At 46.4% G+C, this 22,289-nt stretch overlaps 1 protein-coding gene across 3 annotated transcripts in view; it reads left to right on the top strand.

Moving 5' to 3' along the window:
- LOC134338773 (myotubularin-related protein 9-like) overlaps positions 1–20,998 on the top strand; it is a 47,653-nt gene extending 26,655 nt beyond the window's left edge. For 2 of the 3 annotated variants that reach the window (XM_063034823.1, XM_063034824.1), the window contains 6 exons: positions 1,570–1,787; positions 5,107–5,268; positions 7,272–7,413; positions 8,935–9,155; positions 14,635–14,786; positions 16,969–20,998. In XM_063034823.1, coding sequence (XP_062890893.1) covers positions 1,570–1,787; positions 5,107–5,268; positions 7,272–7,413; positions 8,935–9,155; positions 14,635–14,786; positions 16,969–17,123 — 1,050 coding nt within the window. In that variant the 3' untranslated portion in view covers positions 17,124–20,998. The remainder of the gene's footprint in view (positions 1–1,569; positions 1,788–5,106; positions 5,269–7,271; positions 7,414–8,934; positions 9,156–14,634; positions 14,787–16,968) is intronic. The other variant, XM_063034825.1, reaches the window with a different exon arrangement.
- The last annotated feature ends 1,291 nt before the right edge of the window (positions 20,999–22,289 follow it).

A 22,289-nucleotide genomic window follows, 5' to 3' on the forward strand; every position in this document is an offset into this window, starting at 1 on the left:
GCCATTTCCCCTACTCCATTCTTCCATTTTATCAAAGGTAAGCCCAGTGAAATCTGCTTCAACCTCCTCTATCAATGCAATAATAATACAGGACATTCGGCCCATAGCTTTCATGCAATCCCATAGAGCCTGTTCCTTTCCCCTTTATTTCCTGTCACTCCTACAACATATTCGGTCTCCCACCAGCTCATCAAATCCTCTGCTTTTTGTAAAAATCCTGCAGTTCATTTTGTGCCGTATTGTATGAAGTGAGTGATTGTGGTCTTTCCATGACCGTGATTGTCCTTGGCAAGTTTTTCTACAGAAGTGGTTTGCCATTGCTGCCTTCTGGGCAGTGTCTTTACAAGATGGGTGACACCAGCCATTATCAATACTCTTCAGAGATTGTCTGCCTGGCGTCAGTGGTCACATAACCAGGACTTGTGATGTGCACCAGCTGATCGTACAACCATCCACCACCTGCCCCCATGGCTTCCCATGACTCTGATCAGGGAGGGGTGGTGCTACACAGGGGCCACAAGGGAGACCTGCAGGCTAGTGGAGGGAAGGAGGGCCTTACACCTCCTTCGGTAAAGCCTTATCGCCACCCTGTAGGAGTAATATATGGGCAGCTAAATAATGTTTTAACTGATATGTGCCAACACTTTGGTATTGCAGACAGGTTCTCTTACTAGTGACAGAGAGAGAGAGAGATCGCTCTACAATCTTGACAGTGGGAGTCCAGCAGATCGTTGTTCCAGTGTTACAATCTTCTGTGCTGTTTCTCTGAGTCCCCAGACTTGAAGACACACAGGCTGTCACAGAGAGAATCACTGGAGTGCAGGGGCCGCCTTCCGAGAGCAGCACACACTGCCTGCTGGCTCGATTCTTCAGTCCCTCATGGCACATTCTACATTATGTAAAATACCATTTAGGATCCTAACCTCGTGCAGCAATGAACTTTGCACCTTGGTTCAATTCTACGGCCCTCTAAGCTGACAGGACCTTCTCACAGCCCAGTAATAATGTGTTAAGACCTGGAACGAGTGGATGTGGCGAGGATGTTTCCTATCGTGGGGCAGTCTCGGATCAGAGGGTACATTCTCGGAACACAAGGATGTTCCTTTACCACAGATGAGGAGGAACTTTTTAGCCAAAGGAAGATGAATCTATGGAATTCATTGCCACAGAAAGCTTTGGAGGCCAAGTCACTGGGGACGTGCAGAGGATGGTTCCCATATTGGGGGAGTCTAGGACCAGAGGGCTCGGAATGAAAGGCTGTCTTTTTAGAACAGAGATGAGGAGGAATATTTTCAGCCAGGGTTTGGTGAATCTGTGGAATACTTTGCCTCAGGCTGCTGTTGTTGGGTTTATTTCAAACAGAGGTTGATAGGTTTTTGAGTGGGAAATGGTTTAAGGATTATGGAGAGAGGGTAGGAGAATGTGTTTGATTTTTAAAAAGTCAGCCGTTATTAGATAGAAAAGCAAGCTGAATGGGTCAATTCTGTTCCTATATTCTATAGTGTGACGGTCTGAGGGTGGGAACGGTGAGGTGACGGTGTTTTTACCGGACGTTCCTGTGGCCTGCAGGTGATAATGCGCAGCAGCCAGCCGCTAACTGGCGCCAACGGGAAAAGGTGCAAGGAGGATGAAGACATCCTGGCCGCCGTGCTCCCCCCTGGATTGGCGGGTTACATCATCGACACGCGCTCTGTCCAAGCGGCACATCAGGCCAAGGTCAAGGGCGGCGGCTGGGAATCGAAGGGCAACTACCCAAACTGGAAGAGACTACACAAACCCATTGACAGGTGAGGAGCCGACACAGACACAGACACACCTTATTGTCGAGGAAAGGTGAGGCGAGCTCGGGCTTTTCTTTCTGGAGCGAAGGAGGTTGAGAGGTGACTTGATAGAGGTGTACGTTGGAAAATTAATAAAAAGATTTAAAAAGAAAGAAAGAGGTGTAGAAGATAAGAGGCATAGATTGAGTGGACAGCCAGAGACTTTCCCCAGGACAGAAATGGCTAACTTTAAGGTGATTGGAGGAACGTATGGGGGGATGTCAGAGGTAAATTCTTTACACACAGCAGTGGGTGTGTGGAATGCGTTGTCATGAGTGGTGGTAGACCATCGTCATGTGCCGTGTCATATGACGTGGACGATCATGGTCTTTCTACAACCATGATTGTTCTTGGCAAATTTATCTAAAAAAACAGTTTGCCATTGACTTCTGGGCAGTGTCGTTATAAGGTGGGTGGCCCAATCTTGAGAGATTGTCTGCTTGGTGTCAGATGCATTAGGGGCATCTGAGAGACTCTTAGATAGACTGTGATGAAAGGAAAATGGAGGCTGTGTAGGAGGGAAGGGTTAGATTGATCTTCGGATAGGTTAAAAGATTGGCACAACGTCGTGGGCCAAAGGGCCTGTACTATGCAGTAACAGTTTACGTTATATGTACTAAGTCAAATACACAAGTCCCATGTGTGCACAGGTACAAGGAAATACTTGCAAAAGCATCACAGGCACACACATCTGAAACAGAATTCACAAGAAAGACATTTATTATACAATTTTTACAAGGAAAAAACCCACATACTTAGACAGAAAGGTCCAGCGTAGTGCCAGGTGACCAGAGTGGTGATAGTGTTGCTAAACTGTGGTGGTTATTACGGTTTTGTGGGACGGTTCATGGGGTGGGTGTGAGCTCCACAGGCTGAGCCAGAATTAATGACCTACCCTAATGTCCCTGAAGGTGAGCTTCGTCCTTGCACACACGGTTACGGGGGTGGGGGAGTTTTCACCCAAGGAGTGAGGGTGTGGGGAGACCCTCTGAAATAAATAGGCCCCGAAGCAGGTCAGCGGTGGGGAGGCTGATGTCACTGAGCGGGTGGGTGTCAGGCCAGAGTTATTTTTGTTTGTATCGTTTGTCTTTTGCACCTTGGTTGTTTGTCTGTTTTTGTTTAGTGCTTTGTAAGTTCTATTGTATTTCTTTTGAACCGGTAAATGCCTGCAAGAAAATCAATCTCAGGGTAGAATTTGGTGACACATACAGTACGTACAGTCACAGGAGCTCGTGGGAGAACTATATCTCCTTCATTAACACAGATGTTCAGCAGGGGATGTACCTCTTGCGAGAGCTGATAAATTTCCAGCTTCCCCAGAACATAGCGGTGTAAATCTACTCTGCCATCGCGGAGATTATTCAGACATGACCACCCCCCCCCCCCCACCCGTCACTGCATTGTAAACACTTCAAACCACTTATGTATTGACATTTATGCACATTTTATTCAATAGCTATATCTTAACCTCCAACTTTATTTACTGAGTTACAGTGTGAAATAACCCCTCGAGCCATGCTGCCCAGCAATCCCTGATTGAACCTTCGCCTAATCATGGCCAATTAACTTTCCAGCTGGTCCGGCTTTGGACTGTGGGAGGAAACCAGAGCACCCGGAGGAAACCCACACATTACACGTGAGGGTGCACAGACACACGTTAACAGCGGACGCTGGGATTGAACTCCATATTCTGGTGCTCTACCTGCTGTGCTACCGTGGCACCCAAACTCACCCTTGTATGATTTTTTAACATTCAACAATTGTAAAGGTTTAACATGAGAAAGCCTGCAGATGCTGGAAATCCAGAGCGACACACACAAGTGCTGGAGAAACTCAGCAGGTCAGGCAGCATCTATGGAGAGGAATAAATGGCTGATGTTTTGGGCCAAGACCCTTCTTAATTAGTGCGCATGCGCTGGTCGTGCATGCAGCCTGGTACAGCCATTCCCACCCATTCTTACTTCCTTCTTCTTACTTTTTAATTTACCTTATTCTTTGTATTTTTTTTCTCACGGTAACACGTCGAAGCTGCACCTTCTCTAACATGCTGGTAGAGAGAGTTTTATTTGGGTTTTCTTTAGCGCTGGAAATGGTTACATCCCGACACGCGGGACAGAAGCAAGGTGGTAATTGTGTATTCCACGGACCAGCAAATTCCGGCCGGCTTAACGAAGAGACCGGCGGACGCCCCTGCTGAAATCCAGAGGAAAGCACAGAGGATGCAGAGGGGGATCACAAAGCCAAGGAAAGAGGACCAGGTTGAGACAACAGAGACTTGTGGAGAAGAGGAGTTCGGTGGGTAATACCGTTCCGGCTAACCGGATGTGCACTGAGAGTGGTAAGCGTAAAGGAGTTGGGTGCTTACTGATCTGGCTAACAACGGATGGTGCAATCCGGGGTGTATTACGATCGAGGAACGTGTTTGCAGACCGGATATTGAACTTTTTACTGTTGGACTTCGGCCACATTCCACCGTGATACAACACTTGGCAGCACGGGAGGTCGTTCCTGCCTGTGGCCATCGAACATGCAGCTCCTCCCGTGGAGGGTCAGACACCCTGAGCCAATAAACTGGTCCTGGATTTATTTTCCATCTGGCATAGTTTGCATTTTGTTGTGTGATTGTTTGTGGTTTTTGTATTGCTATATTTATGCTCTATTCTTGGTTGGTGCGGCTGTAACAAAACCCAATTTCCCTCGGGATCAATAAAGTATATCTATCTATCTATTCAGGACTGGAAAGGTAGGGAGAAGGAGGAGGGAAACCATAGGAGAAAGGGAACCCTCTCTTATCACATCCCTTCTTCTCCAGCCCCTGACCTTTCCCACCCACCTGACTTCACCTCTCACCTTCCTGCGAACCTCCTTCCCCTCCCCCCACCTTTTTATTCTAGCATCTTCCCCCTTCCTTTCCAGTCCTGTAGGAAAGTCTCAGCCCAAAATGTCGACTGTTTATTCATAGACTGAGTATTTTGGTTGCACATTGCACCCCGGTCAAAACACACAACTTTAATTAATAATGTGAATGTATCTGGGGATTAAATCTGATCCTTGGTTATCTGATAATAAATGTACTTTGATTTGGTAAACTGGTGACACAATTCCTAAACACCTACCTCCAGTCCCAACCCCTCAGTATGGTACCACAGACTCTCAGTGTCCCTGTCAAACCCAGATACCTGCAGTCCCAACCCCTCAGCTCTGTACCAACTCCCAGTGTGCCTGGCAACCTCACGGTGACGATGAGATGGAACCTGTCCTCAGTGTCTGCTGTGCTCTGTTACAGAGGCCGGGTGCTGCAGGAGAGCCTGGTGAGGTTGGTTGATGCCTGTAACGACCAGTCCAACAGCATCGACCGGTGGCTCAGTAAACTGGAGGCTTCGAAGTGGCTGTCTCACGTGAAAACCATCCTGACGACTGCCTGCCTGGCTGCACAGTGTGTGGACAGGTAAGGTGTGGTGACTTCAGAGTGGGAGTTACCTACAGCTGGGCACATCCCTCTTTCCCGTGGTCTGTGCTTGCATCTAAATCGTGTTATAGAACATCGAACAGGCCAGCACAGTTCAGGCCCTTTGGCCCGCAATGTTGTGCCAACCTTTTAACCAACCCCAAGATCACTCTAACCCTCCCCTCCCACATAACCCTCCACTTTTCTGCTGTCCGTGCACCTATCTCAGAGTTTGTTAAATACCCCTAATGTATCTGCCTCCTCCACCAATGTCTGTGCATTTCATGCGCTTACCACTCGATAACAGAACTTATCTCTGACGCCTCCCCTATGTTTTCCTCCAATTGCTTTAAAGATGCCCGCTCATTTTAGCCATTACTGCCTGGGGAAAAGGTCTCTGACTGTTCACTTTTCATCTATCGACTCACCTCTCGTCCCCCTTCGAAAACCATCTTCCTGCTCCGGAAGGCCTCTCTCACATTCTGTCCCCTGCATCGGCCTTCTAACCCCTCCTGCCCCCGATATCCCCTCCCTTCGCCTCTGCTCCCAACACCCTCACTGCCCTCACCCCTGCCAAATATATCGTGCTGTAGCCCAGTCCTATCCTCCTCCAACAGGCTCTCAGCAACCTCGTCAACGTCACGTGCCGTGCCATATGACGCCATCATTATGTGTCGTATGATGTGAGTGATCACGGTTTTTCCATGATCATGACTGTTTTTAGCAAATTTTTCGACAGAAGTGGTTTGCCATTGCCTTCTTCTGGTCAGTGTCTTTACAAGATGGGTGACCCCAGCCATTATCAATACTCTTCAGAGATTGTCTGCCTGGAGTCAGTGGTCGCATAACCAGGACTTGTGATGTGCACCAGCTGCTCGTACGACCATCCACCACCTGCCCCCGTGGCTTCATGTGACCCTGACTGTGGGGGGAGGCGGTTGGGGTGGTAAACAGGTGCTACACCTTGCCCGAGGGTGACCTGCAGGCTAGCGGAAGGAAGGAGCGCCTTACACCTCCTTTGGTAGAGACGTATCTCCTCATCACCACCCTGCAGCATCCAGGAGAAATTAAACCGACCTTCACTCTGCATAGAAATACTGTAATTTTCTGATGAAGGTTGAAAATATCTTGTCATCACAGCGCAGGTCTGAAAAATCAGGCCTGTTGTGTACCTGGAACAATACGTTGCCTTGGTACAGCTCCTGCTCTTGCTGACCCTGTTCATTAACTCTTTGAAATCACTTTCCAGACAAAAGATTTTGTTAAGCAAAGGGTTGACAAGGGTTAACCCATCAAGGGTTAAATGGTTCAACACCTGAAATGCAGATTTTAAAGTGTTGATGATAATCTAAAGACTGCTAGAAGTACAGCAGTCACAATACTCCAAATAGTGTGCGGAAAATCTCCCTTTGGTGCTGTCTTCTCTCTAAAGTAAGAGACTTCAGCAAAGAATGTGATTATTTCACCAGAGCAACACTCACAGAATGCTGGAGGAACTGAGCAAGTCAGACAGCATCTGTGGAGAGGAATGGAATTGATGTTTGCGGCAGAGACCCTTCATCAAGACATCAACATCAAGTGTTAAGCTGAAGGGTTCATTGTACGCACCTGCAATTGAACGGGCCAACAGTGTCTTTAAATCCTATCGCATATTGAAAGGCCTAGGACATTCATAGGATGTTTCCTACAGCGGGGAGTCTAGGGCCAGAGGGCACAGCCTCAGAATAGGACATCCCTTTAGAACAGAGATGAGGATTTTTTTCAGCCCGGGGGTGGTGAATCTGCAGATTCATTGTCACAAGTCTGTGGAGGCACAGTCATTGGGTATATTTGAAGCAGAGGTTGATAGGTTCTTGATTAGTCAGGGTATCAAAAGTTATGGGGAGAAGGCAGGAGGAGGGGGTTGAGAGAAAATAAATCAGCCATGATGGTATGGTTGATGGGCTGAATGGCCAAATTCTGCTCCTGTGTCCTGTGTTCTAATGGTCTTGTGATCTGCACAGGGAGGAGGGCTGTGTTCTGATCCATGGCTCGGAGGGGAGAGATACCGTACTCCAGCTCACATCCCTGGCCCAAGTGATCCTCGATCCAGACTGTAGGACCATCGGTGGCTTTCAGGCTCTGATAGAGCGAGAGTGGCTCCAGGTACGTCTCACGCACAGCAGAGACCCCTCAGTCACCCCGACACCCGTCCACAAAGCCCGACAGCCCAACCTGTCCAGATCAAAGCAGCTGCAACTCTGGAACTAAAACAAAAAGTGCTGGAAACACACAGCAGGTCAGGCAGCATTCACGGAGTTCAAAGTAAATTTATTATCGAAGTACCTATACATTACCATGTTCTATACTGAAATTCATTTTCATTCAGGCATTTACAGGGGAAAAATGGGATACAATAGAAATTATGAAAAACTATACATAAAAAAAGACTAACAATCAGCATGCAATTCATGGAGAGAAACTCAAAGTTCAAAGTAAATTTAGTATCAGAGTACATCTATGTCACCAAATACAACCCTGAGATTCATTTTCCTGCAGGCATACTCAGCAACTCTATAGAATAGTAACTATAACAGGATCAGTGAAAGATCAACCAGAGTGCAGAAGACAACAAACTGTGCAAATGCAAATATAAATAAATAACAATAAATAACGAGAACATGAGATGAAGAGTCCTTGAAAATGAGCCCACAGGTTGTGGGAACATTTCAGTGAGGGGGCAAGTGAAGTTGAGTGAAGTTATCCTCTCTGGTTCAGGAGCCTGATGGTTGAGGGGTAATAACTGTTCCTGAACCTGGTGGGATGAGTCCTGAGGCTCTTGTAGCTTCTTCCTGATAGCAGCAGTGAGTAAAGAGCATGACCTGGGTGGTGGGGATCTCTGATGATGGATGCTGCTTTCCTACGACAGTGTTTCATGCCAATGTGCTCAATGGCTGGAAGGGCTTTACCTGTGGTGTACTGGGCTGAATCCAGAACTTTTTTGTAGGATTTTCAGTTCAAAGGCATTGATGTTTCCATACCAGGCTGTGATGTAGTCACGCCACACGAAGTTTTAGGTGTTGTGCCAAATCTTAAGGAAGTAGAGGTGTTGCCATGCTAAGAAACTGTTAACATTTCAGCAAAGTATTTTTCATCAGAACTTGGAAAGAGATAAGGCAAGTAGTTTTTAAAGTTGCAGATTAAAACCAATGTGCTTCCTCACTTTCCCAGTTTGGCTGAAGAGCCTTTGACCTGAAATGTCAACTGTTTTTCTTTCTCTATCAGCTGCTGCCTGACCTGCTGTGTATTTCTAGCCTTTGCTGTTTCGGAGACCGTGATTAAGGCAGTTCTCCGAGGACGAAGCTGTTGCACTTTAGGTGCGCTGACGCCTCTGTCCTGAGCCGAAGGTTGATGGGGCCCTGGTTCTGCTTTTACCACACAACTTCATATATCTTCAGGCAAACGTCCTTCCCCTCCCAGGAATGAGGTCTTTGGTTCCTGTAGCTTTTGGTTTTATGGGATGGGGTTGCTAACCCCATGCCAACCCTCCGCTGGGCTTGGGACCGACTGTCCATGGTGTTTATTGGCTACGAGACACTGGGCTGTTCAGGGACTGGGAGGGAGGATCGTAGAAATGCTGCTGCTGCCACTAGGGGTTTTCATCCTAACGGACTCTCTGCTCCACAGGCCGGCCATCCATTCCAGCTCCGCTGCGCCAGTTCGGCCTACTCTCACGCCAAGCCGAAACACGAGGCTCCCGTCTTCCTCATCTTCCTGGACTGCTGCTGGCAACTGAGCACCCAGTTCCCCTGCTCCTTCCAGTTCAACCAGCACTTCCTCGTCACTCTCTTCGAGCACGCCTACGCCTCCCGCTTCGGGTCCTTCCTGTGCAACTCCGAGGAGGAACGGTAATGTACCTGAGATCCGAGCTGAGCTGTGCACTCGGTGCTTGGCCAGCCCGACCGTGCAACGGCAGGGCAGTGAGCTGGAGGCTGCCGAACCTTGCGACGCGCTCCTTTTGTCTGAGAGACAAAGATCAACAGATCCTTCAGAGTTTCTGCGCAGGTCAATTGGGTGGTTAAGAAGGCGTATGGTGTGTCTGCCATTTGAGTTCGGTCACGAGGTGACGTTACAGCTCTATAAAACCCTGGTTAGACCAGACTTGGAATATTGTGTTCATTTCTGGTCACCTCATTGTAGGACGCGTGTGGAAACCTTAGAGAGATTTATTTGTTTAGTTATCTGGAGATACAGCACAAAATAGGCACTTCCAGCCCTTTGAGCCACATTGCCCAACGATCCCCGACAACACCGACTTAATCACGGGACCAATTACCCAGCCCGGGGTGTCTTTAGACTGTGGGAGGAAAGCAGAGGACCCGGAGGAAACCCCTGCATTCCACGTGGAGGATGTACAGAGACTCCTTACAAAGGATGCTGGGATTGAACTCTGAACTCTGATGCGCTGAGCTGTAATAGCGTCACGCTCAACTCTACGCTACGCTACCACGGCAACCAGGACGATGCCTGTATTAGACAGCATGTCTTACGAGGATTGGCCGAGCAAGCCAGAAGTTTTCCCTCTGGAGTGGAGGAGGACGGGAGGTGACTTGATACAGGTTTACAAGGTGATGAGAGGCATAGATTGAGTGGGCAATCAGAGACTTTTTCCCAGGGTGGAAATGGCTAATACCAGGGGGCATTATTTTAAGGTGGGTGGGGGAAAGTATAGGGTGATGTCGGAGGTAGGTGTTTTTTTTTTAAAACAGTGCTGGGTGTGTGGAACCCACTACTGGGGATGGTGGTAGAGACCGATACATCAGGAACACCTAGACTTTCAGACAGGCACATGGATGACAGAAATATGGCGGGTTGTGCAGGAGGGAAGGGTCAGATTGATCGTGGAATAGCTTAAAAGGTTGGGACAACATTGTGGGCTGAATGGCCTGTGCTGTTCCATGTTCCATCTTCTGTCTTCTCCCTCCTATGTTGAATGTTCCTGCCGATTTAAGAAGACACTTCTAATCTGTGAAGTTGCTTGTAAATTAAAGCACAGGTATAACGAGCAATTATCTTTCTGGCATGGGTGATCTTCTGACCATGGGGATGCCCAGTTCCTTCCAATACGGGAGCATTCACATTTTCCAGATCTCTGAGTGGTCCATGAGCACGACCTCACTACTCCTAAATTCAGGAGATTCTGCAGATGCTGGAGATATTGATCAACACTCGTAAAATGCTGGAGGAACTCGGGAAGTCAGGCAGTTTCTATGCAGAGGAGTAAACGTTAAGGGCTGAGACCCCTCATCAGGTTACGGTAGTCTTCAGGATTTCAATATACAGGTAGATGGGGAAAATTAAATATGAATATAAAGGCAAGCCAGCCATAATATAAAAGATACATAGCAATATTTTTAAGGTACAAAGAGTAAAAGAGTGGATATTGGACTGCTGGGGAAAAAACTGGAGCAATGGGGGACAAAGAAATAGCAAGCAAACTTTAAGTATTTTGCATCAGCCTTCACTGTGGAAGACACCAGCAGTATGCTAGAAGTCCCAGATGTCAGGGGGAAGAGTGAATGTAGTTGCTATAATTAAGGAGAAGGTGCTTGGGAAAGAAAAGTCTGAAGGTAGATAAGTCACCTGGACTAGATGGAATACACCCCAGCGTTCTGAAAGAGGTTGCTGAGGAGATTGTTTGGGTATTAGTGATGATCTTTCAAGAATCAATAGATTCTGGAATGGCTCTGGAGCCTGAAAAATTGCAAATGTCATTCCACTCTTTAAGAAGGGAGGGAGACAGAAGGGAAATTATAGGCCAGTTGCCTGACCTCAGTGGTTGGGAAGATGTTGGAATTGATTGTTAAGGATGAGTTTTCGAGGTACTTGGAGGAATTCTTTGAGGCGGGATAGACAAAGGAGAATTGGTGGATATTGTTTACTTAGATTTTCTGAAGGCCTTTGACAAGGTGCCGTACATGAGACTGCTTAACAAGATAGAGCCCCTCGTATTACAGAAGAGATACTGGCATGGATAGAAAATTGACTGTCTGGCAGAAGGCAAAGAGTGAGAATAAAGGGGGTTTTCTGGCTGGCTGCCAGTGACTAGTGGTGTTCCATGGGTTTCAGTATTGAGACCAATTCTTTTCATGTTACATGTCAATAATTTGGAAGACGGAATTGATGGCTCTGTGGCCAAGTTTACAGACAATATGAAGATAGTTGGAGGGCAGGTAGTGTTGAGGAAGTAGAGAGTCTGCAGAAGAACTTGGACAGATTAAGAGAATGGGCAAAGAGGTGGCAGATGGAATACAGTGTTGGGAAGTGTATGGTCATGCACTTTGGTAGAAGGAATAAAGGCATAGAGTAGATTATTTTCTAAATGGGAGAGAAAATTCAGAAACCAGCAAAGCAAAGGGACTTGGGAGTCCTTATCCAGGATTCCTTAAAGGTTAGTTTGCAGATTGAATCGGTGGTGAGGAAGGCGAATGCAATGTTAGCATTCATTTCAAGAAGACCGAAATATAAAAGCAAGGGTGTAATGCTGAGGCTTTGTAAGGCACTGGTGAGGCCTCACTTGGAATATTGTGAGCAGTTTTGGACCCCATAGCTAAGAAAGGTTGTGTTGGCATTGGAGGGAGTCCAGAGGAGGTCCACAAAAATGATCTGAGGAATGAAAGAGTTAATGTATGATTTGTATTTGATGTCTCTGGGCTTGTACTCACTAGAGTTTAGAAGAATGAGGGAATCTCATTGAAACCTACCAAATGTTGAAAGGCCTTGATAGAGTGGATGTGGAGAGGATGTTTCCTTTTGTGGATAATCTAGGACCAGCCTCAGAATAGGAAGACACCCATTTAGAAGAGAGAAGAGGAGGAATTTCTTGAGCCAGAGGGTGGAGAATCAGTGGAATTCATTGTCACGGACGGTTGTGGAGTCCAAGTCATTGGGTATTTTTAATGAGGAGGTTGATACATGCTTTATTAGGGCATCAAAGGTTACATGAAGGCAAGAGTGGGGTTGAGAGGGATAATAAATCAGTCAAATTTGAATGTTGGAGCAGATTTAGATGGCTGAATGGCTTAATTCTGCTCCTATGCTTTATGGTCTTTGGACAAGAGTCAGGACATCATCAGATCCTTTATCATGACATCAAGACCGATAAAGGATCTTGGCCTAAAATATCAACTTTTTTTTCCCCTCCATAGATGCTGCCTGACCTTCTGAGGTCCTCCAGCATTTTGTGTATGTTGCTCTGGCTCACTTTTCCTGTTTTGCACTATTTAAATACAATCTAGAGCATTACAGCACAGTACAGGTCATTCGGCCCATGGTGTTGTGCTAACCTTTCAACCTATTCCAAGATCAGTCTAACACTTCCCTCCACAAAAGCCTCCATTTTTCTATCACCCATGTGCCTATTGAAGAATCCCTTAAATGCCTTGATGTATCTGCCTCTAGCATCACCCCTGGCAGTGTGTTCCATGCACTCACCACTCTCTGTGTAAAGAACATCTGTCATTTCCGGCCCCCCATATACTTTCCTCCAATCACCTTAAAATTATGTCTTCTGGTGTTAGACATTTCCACCTTGAGGGGAAAAAAGTCTCTGGCTATCACCTTGTACACCTCTGACAAGTTGCCTCTTGTCCTTCTTTGCTCCAAAGACATCAATTTATCTAATCCAAGCAGTATCCTGGTAAATCTCCTGCGCATCCTTGCCAAAGTTTCCACATCCTTCCTATAATGAGGTGACCAGAACTGAACACAATATTCCAAGTGCAGTCTAACTAGGGTTTTGTAGAGCTGCAACATCACCTCAAGATTCTTAAACTCAATCCCTGACTAATGAAGGCCGATATACCATATGCTTTTTAACCACCCTATCACCTTGCACGACAACTTTGAAGGATCTGTGGACCCCAAGATCCCTCTGTTCCTCAGCACTGTTAAGAATCCTGTCATTGACCCTGTACACTGCCCTCAGATTTGACCTTCCAAAGTGAACTACTTCACACTTTTCCACGTCGAACTCCTCCATTTGCCACTCCCCAGCTCAGCCCTGCATCATATCAATCTCAAATTGGAACCTACGATGGACTTCTCCATTATCCACAACCCCACCAACCTTTGAGTCATCTGCAAACTTACTAATAAACCCTTCCGCTTCCTCATCCGAGTCATTTATAAAAATGACAAAGCACAGGGGTCCCAGAATAGATCCTTGCAGAACACCACTAGTCACCAGCCTCCATGAAGAATGTGCTCTATCTAGTATCATCTCCTGCCTTCTGTGGATAAGCCAATTCAGAATCCACACAGACAAGTTTCCCTCGATCTCATGCTTCCCATTATTTTGTTGGAGCCTACCATGGGAACCTTATCGAACACATTACTAAAATCCATATATACCACATTCACTGCTCTACCTTCGTCAGGTTGTTTTGTCACTTCCTTGAAGAGTTCAGTCAGGCTCATGAGGCACGACCGGCTCTGCACAGTCTCATTATGTTAAATATAATTTAGCGAATAATCCTAATTCGGCAATCAGAAACTGGGACATTGTCATGAAATGAGGATTTGGTGGGATGGGGATAGATCTATCCCATGGAGGGCGCAGTGAACTGACAGATAATCGGAATGATTAGAACATAGAAGAGGAACAGGCCATTCGGCCCGCAGTGTTGTGCTGAACCAGCTAAAAAGCAAATCAAAAACACCAAACACTAATTCCTCCTACCCACACAATGTCCATATCCCTCCTTCTTCCTCACATCCATGTGCCTATCCAAACATCTTGTAAAAGCCTCTAATGTATTTGTCTTTACCACCATACCAGGCAGCACATTCCAGGAATCCATCACTCTGAGTAAAAGAACTTTCCCCTCACACCCCCCCACCTTGAACCTACCCCCTCTCACCCTCAATGCATGCCCTCTGGTATTAGACATTTCAACCCTAGGAAACAGATGCTCTCTGTCTACTCCATCTGTGCCTCTTATAATCTTGTAAAGCTCCATCAGATCTCCCCTCAGGCTGTGCCGCTCCAGAGAAAACAACCCAAGTTTGTCCAGCCTCTCGTGAGGGCACCTGCCCTCTAAACCAGGCAGCATCCTGGTAAACCTCTTCTGCACCATCTCCAAAGCCTCAACGCCCTTCCTATAGTGGGGTGACCAGAACTGTACACAATACCCCAGATGTGTCTTAACTAGCCTTTTATAAAGTTGCAACATAACCTCCTGACGTTTGAACTCGATTATTAGTGCATTTGTTCCGACTATATATTGGAAGAAAAGAAGTGTTGCTGGGTCAGGTCTCTACAATTTACCAGGCTGGAGCAGCAGCAACGATAGAACTTCTCGTTTCTAACTCTCGCTCACTTTGCAGGTCTCTGCTGAAAGTGAAGGAGCGCACCATCTCTCTTTGGCCATGGATAAACAGCCCCGGTGAGCGTGAAAAATACCTCAATCCTCTGTATGAGAGGAACAGCCTCACCATCTGGCCTTCGGTGGCCCCCCAGAGCCTACAGCTTTGGAATGGTACGTACAGTTATGGTAGTGAAGGCCTGCAGGTACCCGGGTCCAGAGGTGGGGGAACTCACGGATTTCACATCAACTGTGAGTGCGGCCTGCTCGCTATCTCACATTAACTGTACAGGATACCATGGCATTGTTCATGAGTTGTAAAGGTGTCAAAGGTTACTGGATACAGGGAAAAGGCAGGAGAATCAGATTTATTATCATTAGTTGTGAAATTTGGATAATATTTCAGCCATGAGAGAATGGCAGAACAAGCTTAGTGAGCCGAATGGTGTAATTCTGCTCCTGTGTCTTATTATCCCAAACACTAACTTTTCTACCAACACCAGGAAATATTATCCTGCTTTCCATCTGGATGACTCCCACATCCACTCTCCCATATCCTTCCCCTACCTGGCACTACCTGCTTGTCAACTGACATCCCTCTGTCCCCCAACCACCTTGAACTCCTGTCTCACCGCTCCCCCTGTTAACTGATATCCCTCCGTCCCCCAATCACCTCGGACTCCTGTCTCGCCGCTCCCCCTGTTAACTGATATCCCTCCGTCCCCCAACCACCTTGAACTCCTGTCTCGCCGCTCCTCCCGTTAACTGATATCCCTCTGTCCACGAATCACCTCGGACTCCTGTCTCACCGCTCCCCCTGTTAACTGACATTTCTCCTCAGTTCACCAATCACCTTGAACTCCCTGACAACCTTCCGTCCACAAATCACCTCGGACTCCTGTCTCACCACTCCCCCTCCCCTCTCAATGCCAACCGTCTCCCCTCTCCACTTTCAGTCCTGATACAGCACAGAAGTAGGCCCTTCAGCCCATCTGGTCTGTACTGAACTATTATTCTGCCTAGTCCCATTGACCTGTACCTGGACCATAGCCCTCCATACATCTACCATCTATGTACCTATCCAAACTTTCCTTAAACGTTGAAATCGAGCTCGTATGGACCACTTCCACTGGCAGCTCATTCCACACTCTCACAACGCTGAGTGAAGAAGCTTCCCTTCCTGTTCCCCTTGAACTTTTCACCTTTCACCCTTAACACATGACCTCTGGTTGTAATTTGAACCAACCTTAGTGGAAATACCCTGCTTGCGTTTACCCTGTCTATACCCTCATAATTTTGTAAACCTCCGTCAAATCTGCTCTCACTCGTCTGTGCTTTAGGGACTAAAGTCCTGATGCGGAGTTTTAATCCGAAATGCCAACAATTCCTTCCCTTTCCCCAACGCTGCTTGACCCTTTGTGTTCCTCCACAGATTATGTGTTGCTCACGTTATCGCTGCTGCTTGTGGGATCTTGCTGTGTAAACTGTTTCGTCGAGGTTGTGAATCCATAAGACATGGGAGCAGAATTAGGCTACTTGGCTCTTCAAGTCTGCCCCTTTCCCCACCCCCAATTACAGGCCAAACATCAGCGTCATTAGTCATAGTCATACTTCATTGATCCCGGGGGAAATTGGTTTTCGTCATAGTTGCACCATAAATAATTAAATAGCAATAAAACCATAAATAATTAAATAGTAATATGTAAATTATGCCAGGAAATAAGTCCAGGACCAGCCTATTGGCTCAGGGTGTCTGACCCTCCAAGGGAGGAGTTGTAAAGTTTGATGGCCACAGGCAGGAATGACTTCCTATGACGCTCTGAGCTGCATCTCGGTGGAATGAGTCTCTGGCTGAATGTACTCCTGTGCCCAACCAGTACATTATGTAGTGGATGGGAGACATTGTCCAAGATGGCATGCAACTTGGACAGCATCCTCTTTTCAGACACCACCGTCAGAGAGTCCAGTTCCATCCCCACAACATCACTGGCACGAGTGGCACGGTAGCGTAGTGGTTGGCACATCACTTTGTAGCACCAGCAACCCAGATTCACTTCCTTTCTGTCTGTAAGGAGTCTATCCGTTTTCCCTGTGACTGTGTGGGTTTCCTCCGGGTGTCCGATTTCCTCCCACATCCCAAATTCGTGTGGGTTGGTAGATTACCTGGCTGCAGTAAATGATCCCTTGCAAGTGGTAGGAAGAGGTGGATCTGAGGGTTGATGGGCCTATACAGACTGCAGAAAGGATGTGAGATTATCTTTGAGAAGGAGGTCTTCTCGTATTCCTGCAGAGCTGCACCTCAGCCGGTGTCTGATGGTCACACCTCTGACAAGAGTCTGGTGCATTTGATTTTCAGGCTTGTTCCTCAGATGGAAGCAATCGTCAGAACACCACATTGAGGCCTGGGAGCAGATAAGTCACATAATGAGGCACGGCAGGAGAGAGTCCATTCCAACGGCAGCAAAGGAAAACCAGGTTGGAAATGAGGAGTCTGCTCAGGTAACAGGGTAGACCTGAGTGGTCTTACCACAAATCACCACCTTTACAAATAGATTCATCCTGTCAAGATCATTGTCAATGCAGCGTGCCTAAAGACCAAGTTTAAAAATAAGGTCTCGCCCAGATGGCACTGATGGGTAAAGTGAATGGTTTCCATCCTGAGAAACAGTTGTACCCAAATAAAGTTTGGAAAAGATCATTATTTTATTTTTATTTGGTCTTCGGACATGAACTTCGATTGAACTGTGGACATGTATTGATAAGGGCTTTCAGACTACCAGCACACCGTGGATTTACCTTGTAGATGGACTTGCCTCTGTGGGAGACGGAGATGGCTCAGGAGGGCTGAAGTGATGTGGCCTACATCAGAACTGCCAGGTTTACTGAAGAAACACCGGATTTACTCAGCAGGCAGGGCTGCAACTGTGGAGTAAGAGACTCGGTTACTGTTTCATGGGAACGAACCTCCATCAGAGCTGGGGCTCTCGCCAGTACTAGACGTGGAACTGCCTAATCAGTATTTTATTTCCCGTTTGGTGAATTTACTCAGCTTGATACATTGCTGCAACTTTTGACACTAGTATGAAATTCTTTGTTGATAATTACTCCATGCTTGCACAGTGTCAGTGATGTGTTAATGACAAAGAATGGTACAGCACAGAACAGGTCCTTTGGCCATAATGTTGTGCTGGCCCTTTAACCTACTCAAAGATCAATTAACTAACTCTTCCTCCCCCATAGCCCTCCAGTTTTTCTTTCATCCATGTGCCAATCTGAGTCTCTTAAAAGTTCCTAATATATCTGCCACTGCCACCACTCACTATGCTTTCTCTTAAAAAAAACTTTCTCTGACACTCTCTCCATACCTTCTAGCAATCACCTTAAAGTTATGGCCCCTTGTATTAGCCATTTTCACCCTAGAGAAAAAAAATCTCTGGCTTTTCTATCAATGCCTTTTATGATCTTGTACACCTCTATCAAGTCACCTCTAATCCACATTCGCTCCAAAGAGAAAAGCCCTAGCTCTCTCAGACTTTCCTCAAGACACACACTCTAGTCCAGGCAGCACCTGGTAAATCTCCTCTGCACCCTCTTTAAAGCTGCCATACCCTTCCTAAGATGAGGTGACCAGAACTGAACACAATACTCTAGGTGTGGTTTGAGCAGGGTTTTATGGAGCTGCAACATTACCACGCAGCTCTTGAACTCAATTCACTGACTAAGGAAGGGGAACATACTACAGACCTTCTGAACGGATTTCTTTAGTAACAGTGCGAAGTCGGATCCCTTGAGCCAAACTGCCTCAGCAACCACCAACAAACCCGATTAACCCCAATCTAATCACAGGACAGTTTGCAATGACTAATTAACCTGCCTGGTACTGCCTTGGACTGTGGGAGGAAACTGGCAGATCCTGAGAATTCCCATGCATTCCGTGGGGAGGATGTAGAGAACGTGTCGGAATTGAACTCTGAAACGCCCTGAACTGTAGTAGTGTAGCGCTTATTGCTACATTACTGTGGTGTGCCATGTGGCATCTTTTGGGGTATCTATGCTCCCTAATCCAGACAGCATCTGAGTAAATCTCTGCACGCTCTCTGAAGCTTCCACATCGTTCCTGTAATGAGGTGGCCAGAACTGAACACAACACTCTAAGTGTGGTCTCACCAGAGTTTTATAGAGTTGCAACGTTACCCCACAGTTCTTTAACTCATTCCCCTCACTAATGAACACACAACGCACCGTGGACCACCCTCTCAACTCATGTGACAACTTTCAGGTATCACTGAACTTTGATCTCAAAATCCCTTTGTACCTCCACTCTGCCAAAAATTGTGCCATTAACTCTGAACCCAGCTATCAAATTCCATCTTCCAAAGTGAGTCACTGCACACTTTTCCTGGGTTGAACTCCGTTTACTATTTCTCAGCCTAGCTCTGCATCCTGTCAATGACCCGTTGTAACCCTCGACAACCTTCTACATTGTCCACAGCTCCACCAGCCTTTGTATCCCCTGCAAACTGACTTAACTGAGACGCAGAGAAGTTCAGTAGGTGGCATCTCAGGGTGTGAACTGGATCAAAGGCGAGCATGTACTTCAGCACAATTATGCTGATATTAAAGAAAAATTAGTGAAAGAGACTGACTGGCAAATGAAACCAAATTAGATTTATGGTCACTGACTTGTATGGCATGAAATTTGTCACTTTGGGGCAGCTGTACAGAGCTAAGACTTAAAACTACTGCAAATTAGAAAATAATTGATGCAGCATGATGGCGTAGTGGTTAGCACAACACTTTACAGTACCGGCAACCCAGGTTCAATTCCTGCCACTGCCTGTACAGTTTGTACGCTCTCCCTGTGACGACGTGGGTTTCCTCCGGGTGCTCTGGTTTCCTCCCACAGTCCAAAGACATTCCAGTTGGTAGTTTAATTGGTCATTGTAAGTGTCCCGTGATTAGGCTAGGATTAAATCACACGACTGCCTGGTGGTGGAACTCGAAGGGCCAGAAGGACCTTGTCTGCACTGTATCACTATCATTGTGGATCTCCCCCTCCCTCTCCCACTTTCAAATCTCTATCTCTTCTTTCAGTTAGTCCTGACGAAGGGTCTCGGCCTGAAACGTCGACTGTACCTCTTCCTAGAGATGCTGCCTGGTCTGCTGCGTTCACCAGCATTTTTTATGTGTGTTGCTTCAAAATTCCAGCATCTGCAGATTTCCTCGTGTGTGTGTGTGTGTTAAATGAGGTACTGATAATGTTTCCTTCTCCCCAACCCCTGGTCAGTTGATTCTAGGTCTATTTTTATAAATAACAGAATAAATCTAAATCACATTCCAGATTTGCTATGCTGTCTGAATTAGTCAAATACTTGTGTTTAAGTGTGAATGAAAATATTAACCACACTGACATCGGATTCCACCAGGGTAGGGAAGCTGTACCCCTAATAATCAGAATTATGTTCAGTATCACCGGCATATGTCGTGAAATCTGTTAACTATGCAGCAGCAGCACAATGCAATAGTGTACATGATAAATATAGGAAAAAAACTCAATTACAGTAAGTCTACATAAAATAGTTAAATTAAGTGTAATAGTGCAAAAACAGAATTTTTTAAAAAAAGTAGTGAGTTAGTTGGTGTTCATGGGTTCAATGTCCATTTAGAAATCGGATGGCAGAGGGGAAGAAGCTGTTCCTGAATCACTGAGTGTGTGCCTTCGGGCTCCTGTACCTCCTCCCTGATGGCAGCAATGAGAAGGGAGCATGTCCTGTGTGATGGGGGTCATTAATGATGGACGCTGCCTTTCTGAGGCATTGCTCCTTGGATCTGTCTTGGAAACTAGGGGGCTAGTGCTTATGATGGAACTGAGTAACTCCATAATTTTCTGTAGCTTTTGACCCTGTAGCTGAATAATGGTGACATCTCTCTACACTTATTTTGTGAAGTGATAGTAAAAGTTTGCCATGGTGAGGTGATTTTGAGCCATGAACATCAAGTTTTCCCTCCACCTACGCGTATATTCCTCTATTTCGGAGTTCCCAACCTTGTTTATGCCATGGACCAATACCATTAAGCAAGGGATCGGTGGACCCCAGATCTATTTCCTGTGTTTCTCAGAACCTGCAATGTTACTGCAACCACCAAAACTTGCTGCTTGTACTGATTACTGATACTGTGAAGAGCTGTTCTTCCCGGCCCCCTCCTCCACGTATTTGTTGTTGAACAGCTGTTGTCCAAAGATGTAATCTACACTTTAACAAGTCCTGGTGGTGTTGCGTTCTAAGTATTAAAGTGGATTTTATATAACACTTCCTGTAATGTTACATTAATGCTTCAGTACACTTGTATTTATGTAAATTGAAAGTTTAAATAAAGTTTATTTGTATTCATAGACCATGTGTAATTTTCCACATTAAGGAACACATACACATACATGGCTCTTCCGTAGAGAGTTCAGTTCCTGGGAGTTCACATCACGGACAGCCTCACCTGGTCCCTTAGTATAATCTCCCTGAATAAGGCGACACAGCAGTGCATTTGCTTCCCGAGGAGACTGAGGCAAACGAGGTTCTCTACCCTCCACCCCCCACCCCCCCACCTGAATTTTACAGGTGCACCATTGAGATCATCCTGACAAGCTGCATCTTCATCTGGTCTGGAAGTGGAAGTCCCTACAAAGGACTGTGAGAATGGTTGAGATCATATGGGTCTCCCTACCAACACATCTGGGACATTTATCAGGAGCACCATCCATCCAGCCAGTATCCTCTTTGACTTTCTGCCATCAGGCAGGAGACTCTGATGCATAAAGACAAGAATGGTCAGGATGGGAAAGAGCTTCACTTCTTCCCTCGGGCCATTAGGCTTCCATTACATTTACCCTTTCAATCCCAGAACCATTCTCATGAACCTTTCCCGGACCCCCTCCAATGCCAGCACATCCTTTCTGAGATAAGAGGATAAAAACTGCTCACAAAACTCCAAGTGCAGTCTGACCAGAACCCTATAAAGCCCCAGGGTCATATCCTTAATGCTGCCAGCTAGTTCAATTGTCCAGCCATGTAAATGTGTTGCTGTGCAGGATCCAGCAGTGATCAGACCAAATCTTAGTGAAATGGGTGAAATCGGAAGCTCACGGCTCGCTCACTCACCCACCCACGCCCTGGCTGATCCCATTGTAACTCAGCTCAACGTTCCCTTTCACCTGTCCCCACTGACCTGTCACTATCTGATTACAAAATCTGCTTTAAAATAGTCAAAGGCTCCAAAGACTCACAATCCTCAGGGAAAATAATGTTGCCATATCTCTATTCCATGGTCAACTCACTTTCCCACCACAGGAAATGTTGACATCTGTCTTGTCAAAAACACTCAGACCCACTGGGTTTAAATCAGGTATTCTATTTTCTGGCCTAGTAAACCATCTCTGAAATGCTTCTAACAGATCCACTGCCTTCCTCTCCCTGTTTACTCTGGAGCTTGAGATAATTTGGAATCAACTCATTTTCCTTGGACATGATTACCACAGAAACTTCCATACTACAATACAATTCTCTAGGCGAGTTGCTGGCCACAGCTGTGATGGTCAGATACAGGTGAGGCCTCGCTTGGAGTATTGTGAGCAGCTTTGGGCACTTTATCTAAGAAAGGATGTGCTGACATTGGAGTGTTCAA

Source organism: Mobula hypostoma, chromosome 28 (genome assembly GCF_963921235.1).
Source record: "Mobula hypostoma chromosome 28, sMobHyp1.1, whole genome shotgun sequence".
Lineage (NCBI taxonomy): Eukaryota > Metazoa > Chordata > Chondrichthyes > Myliobatiformes > Myliobatidae > Mobula > Mobula hypostoma.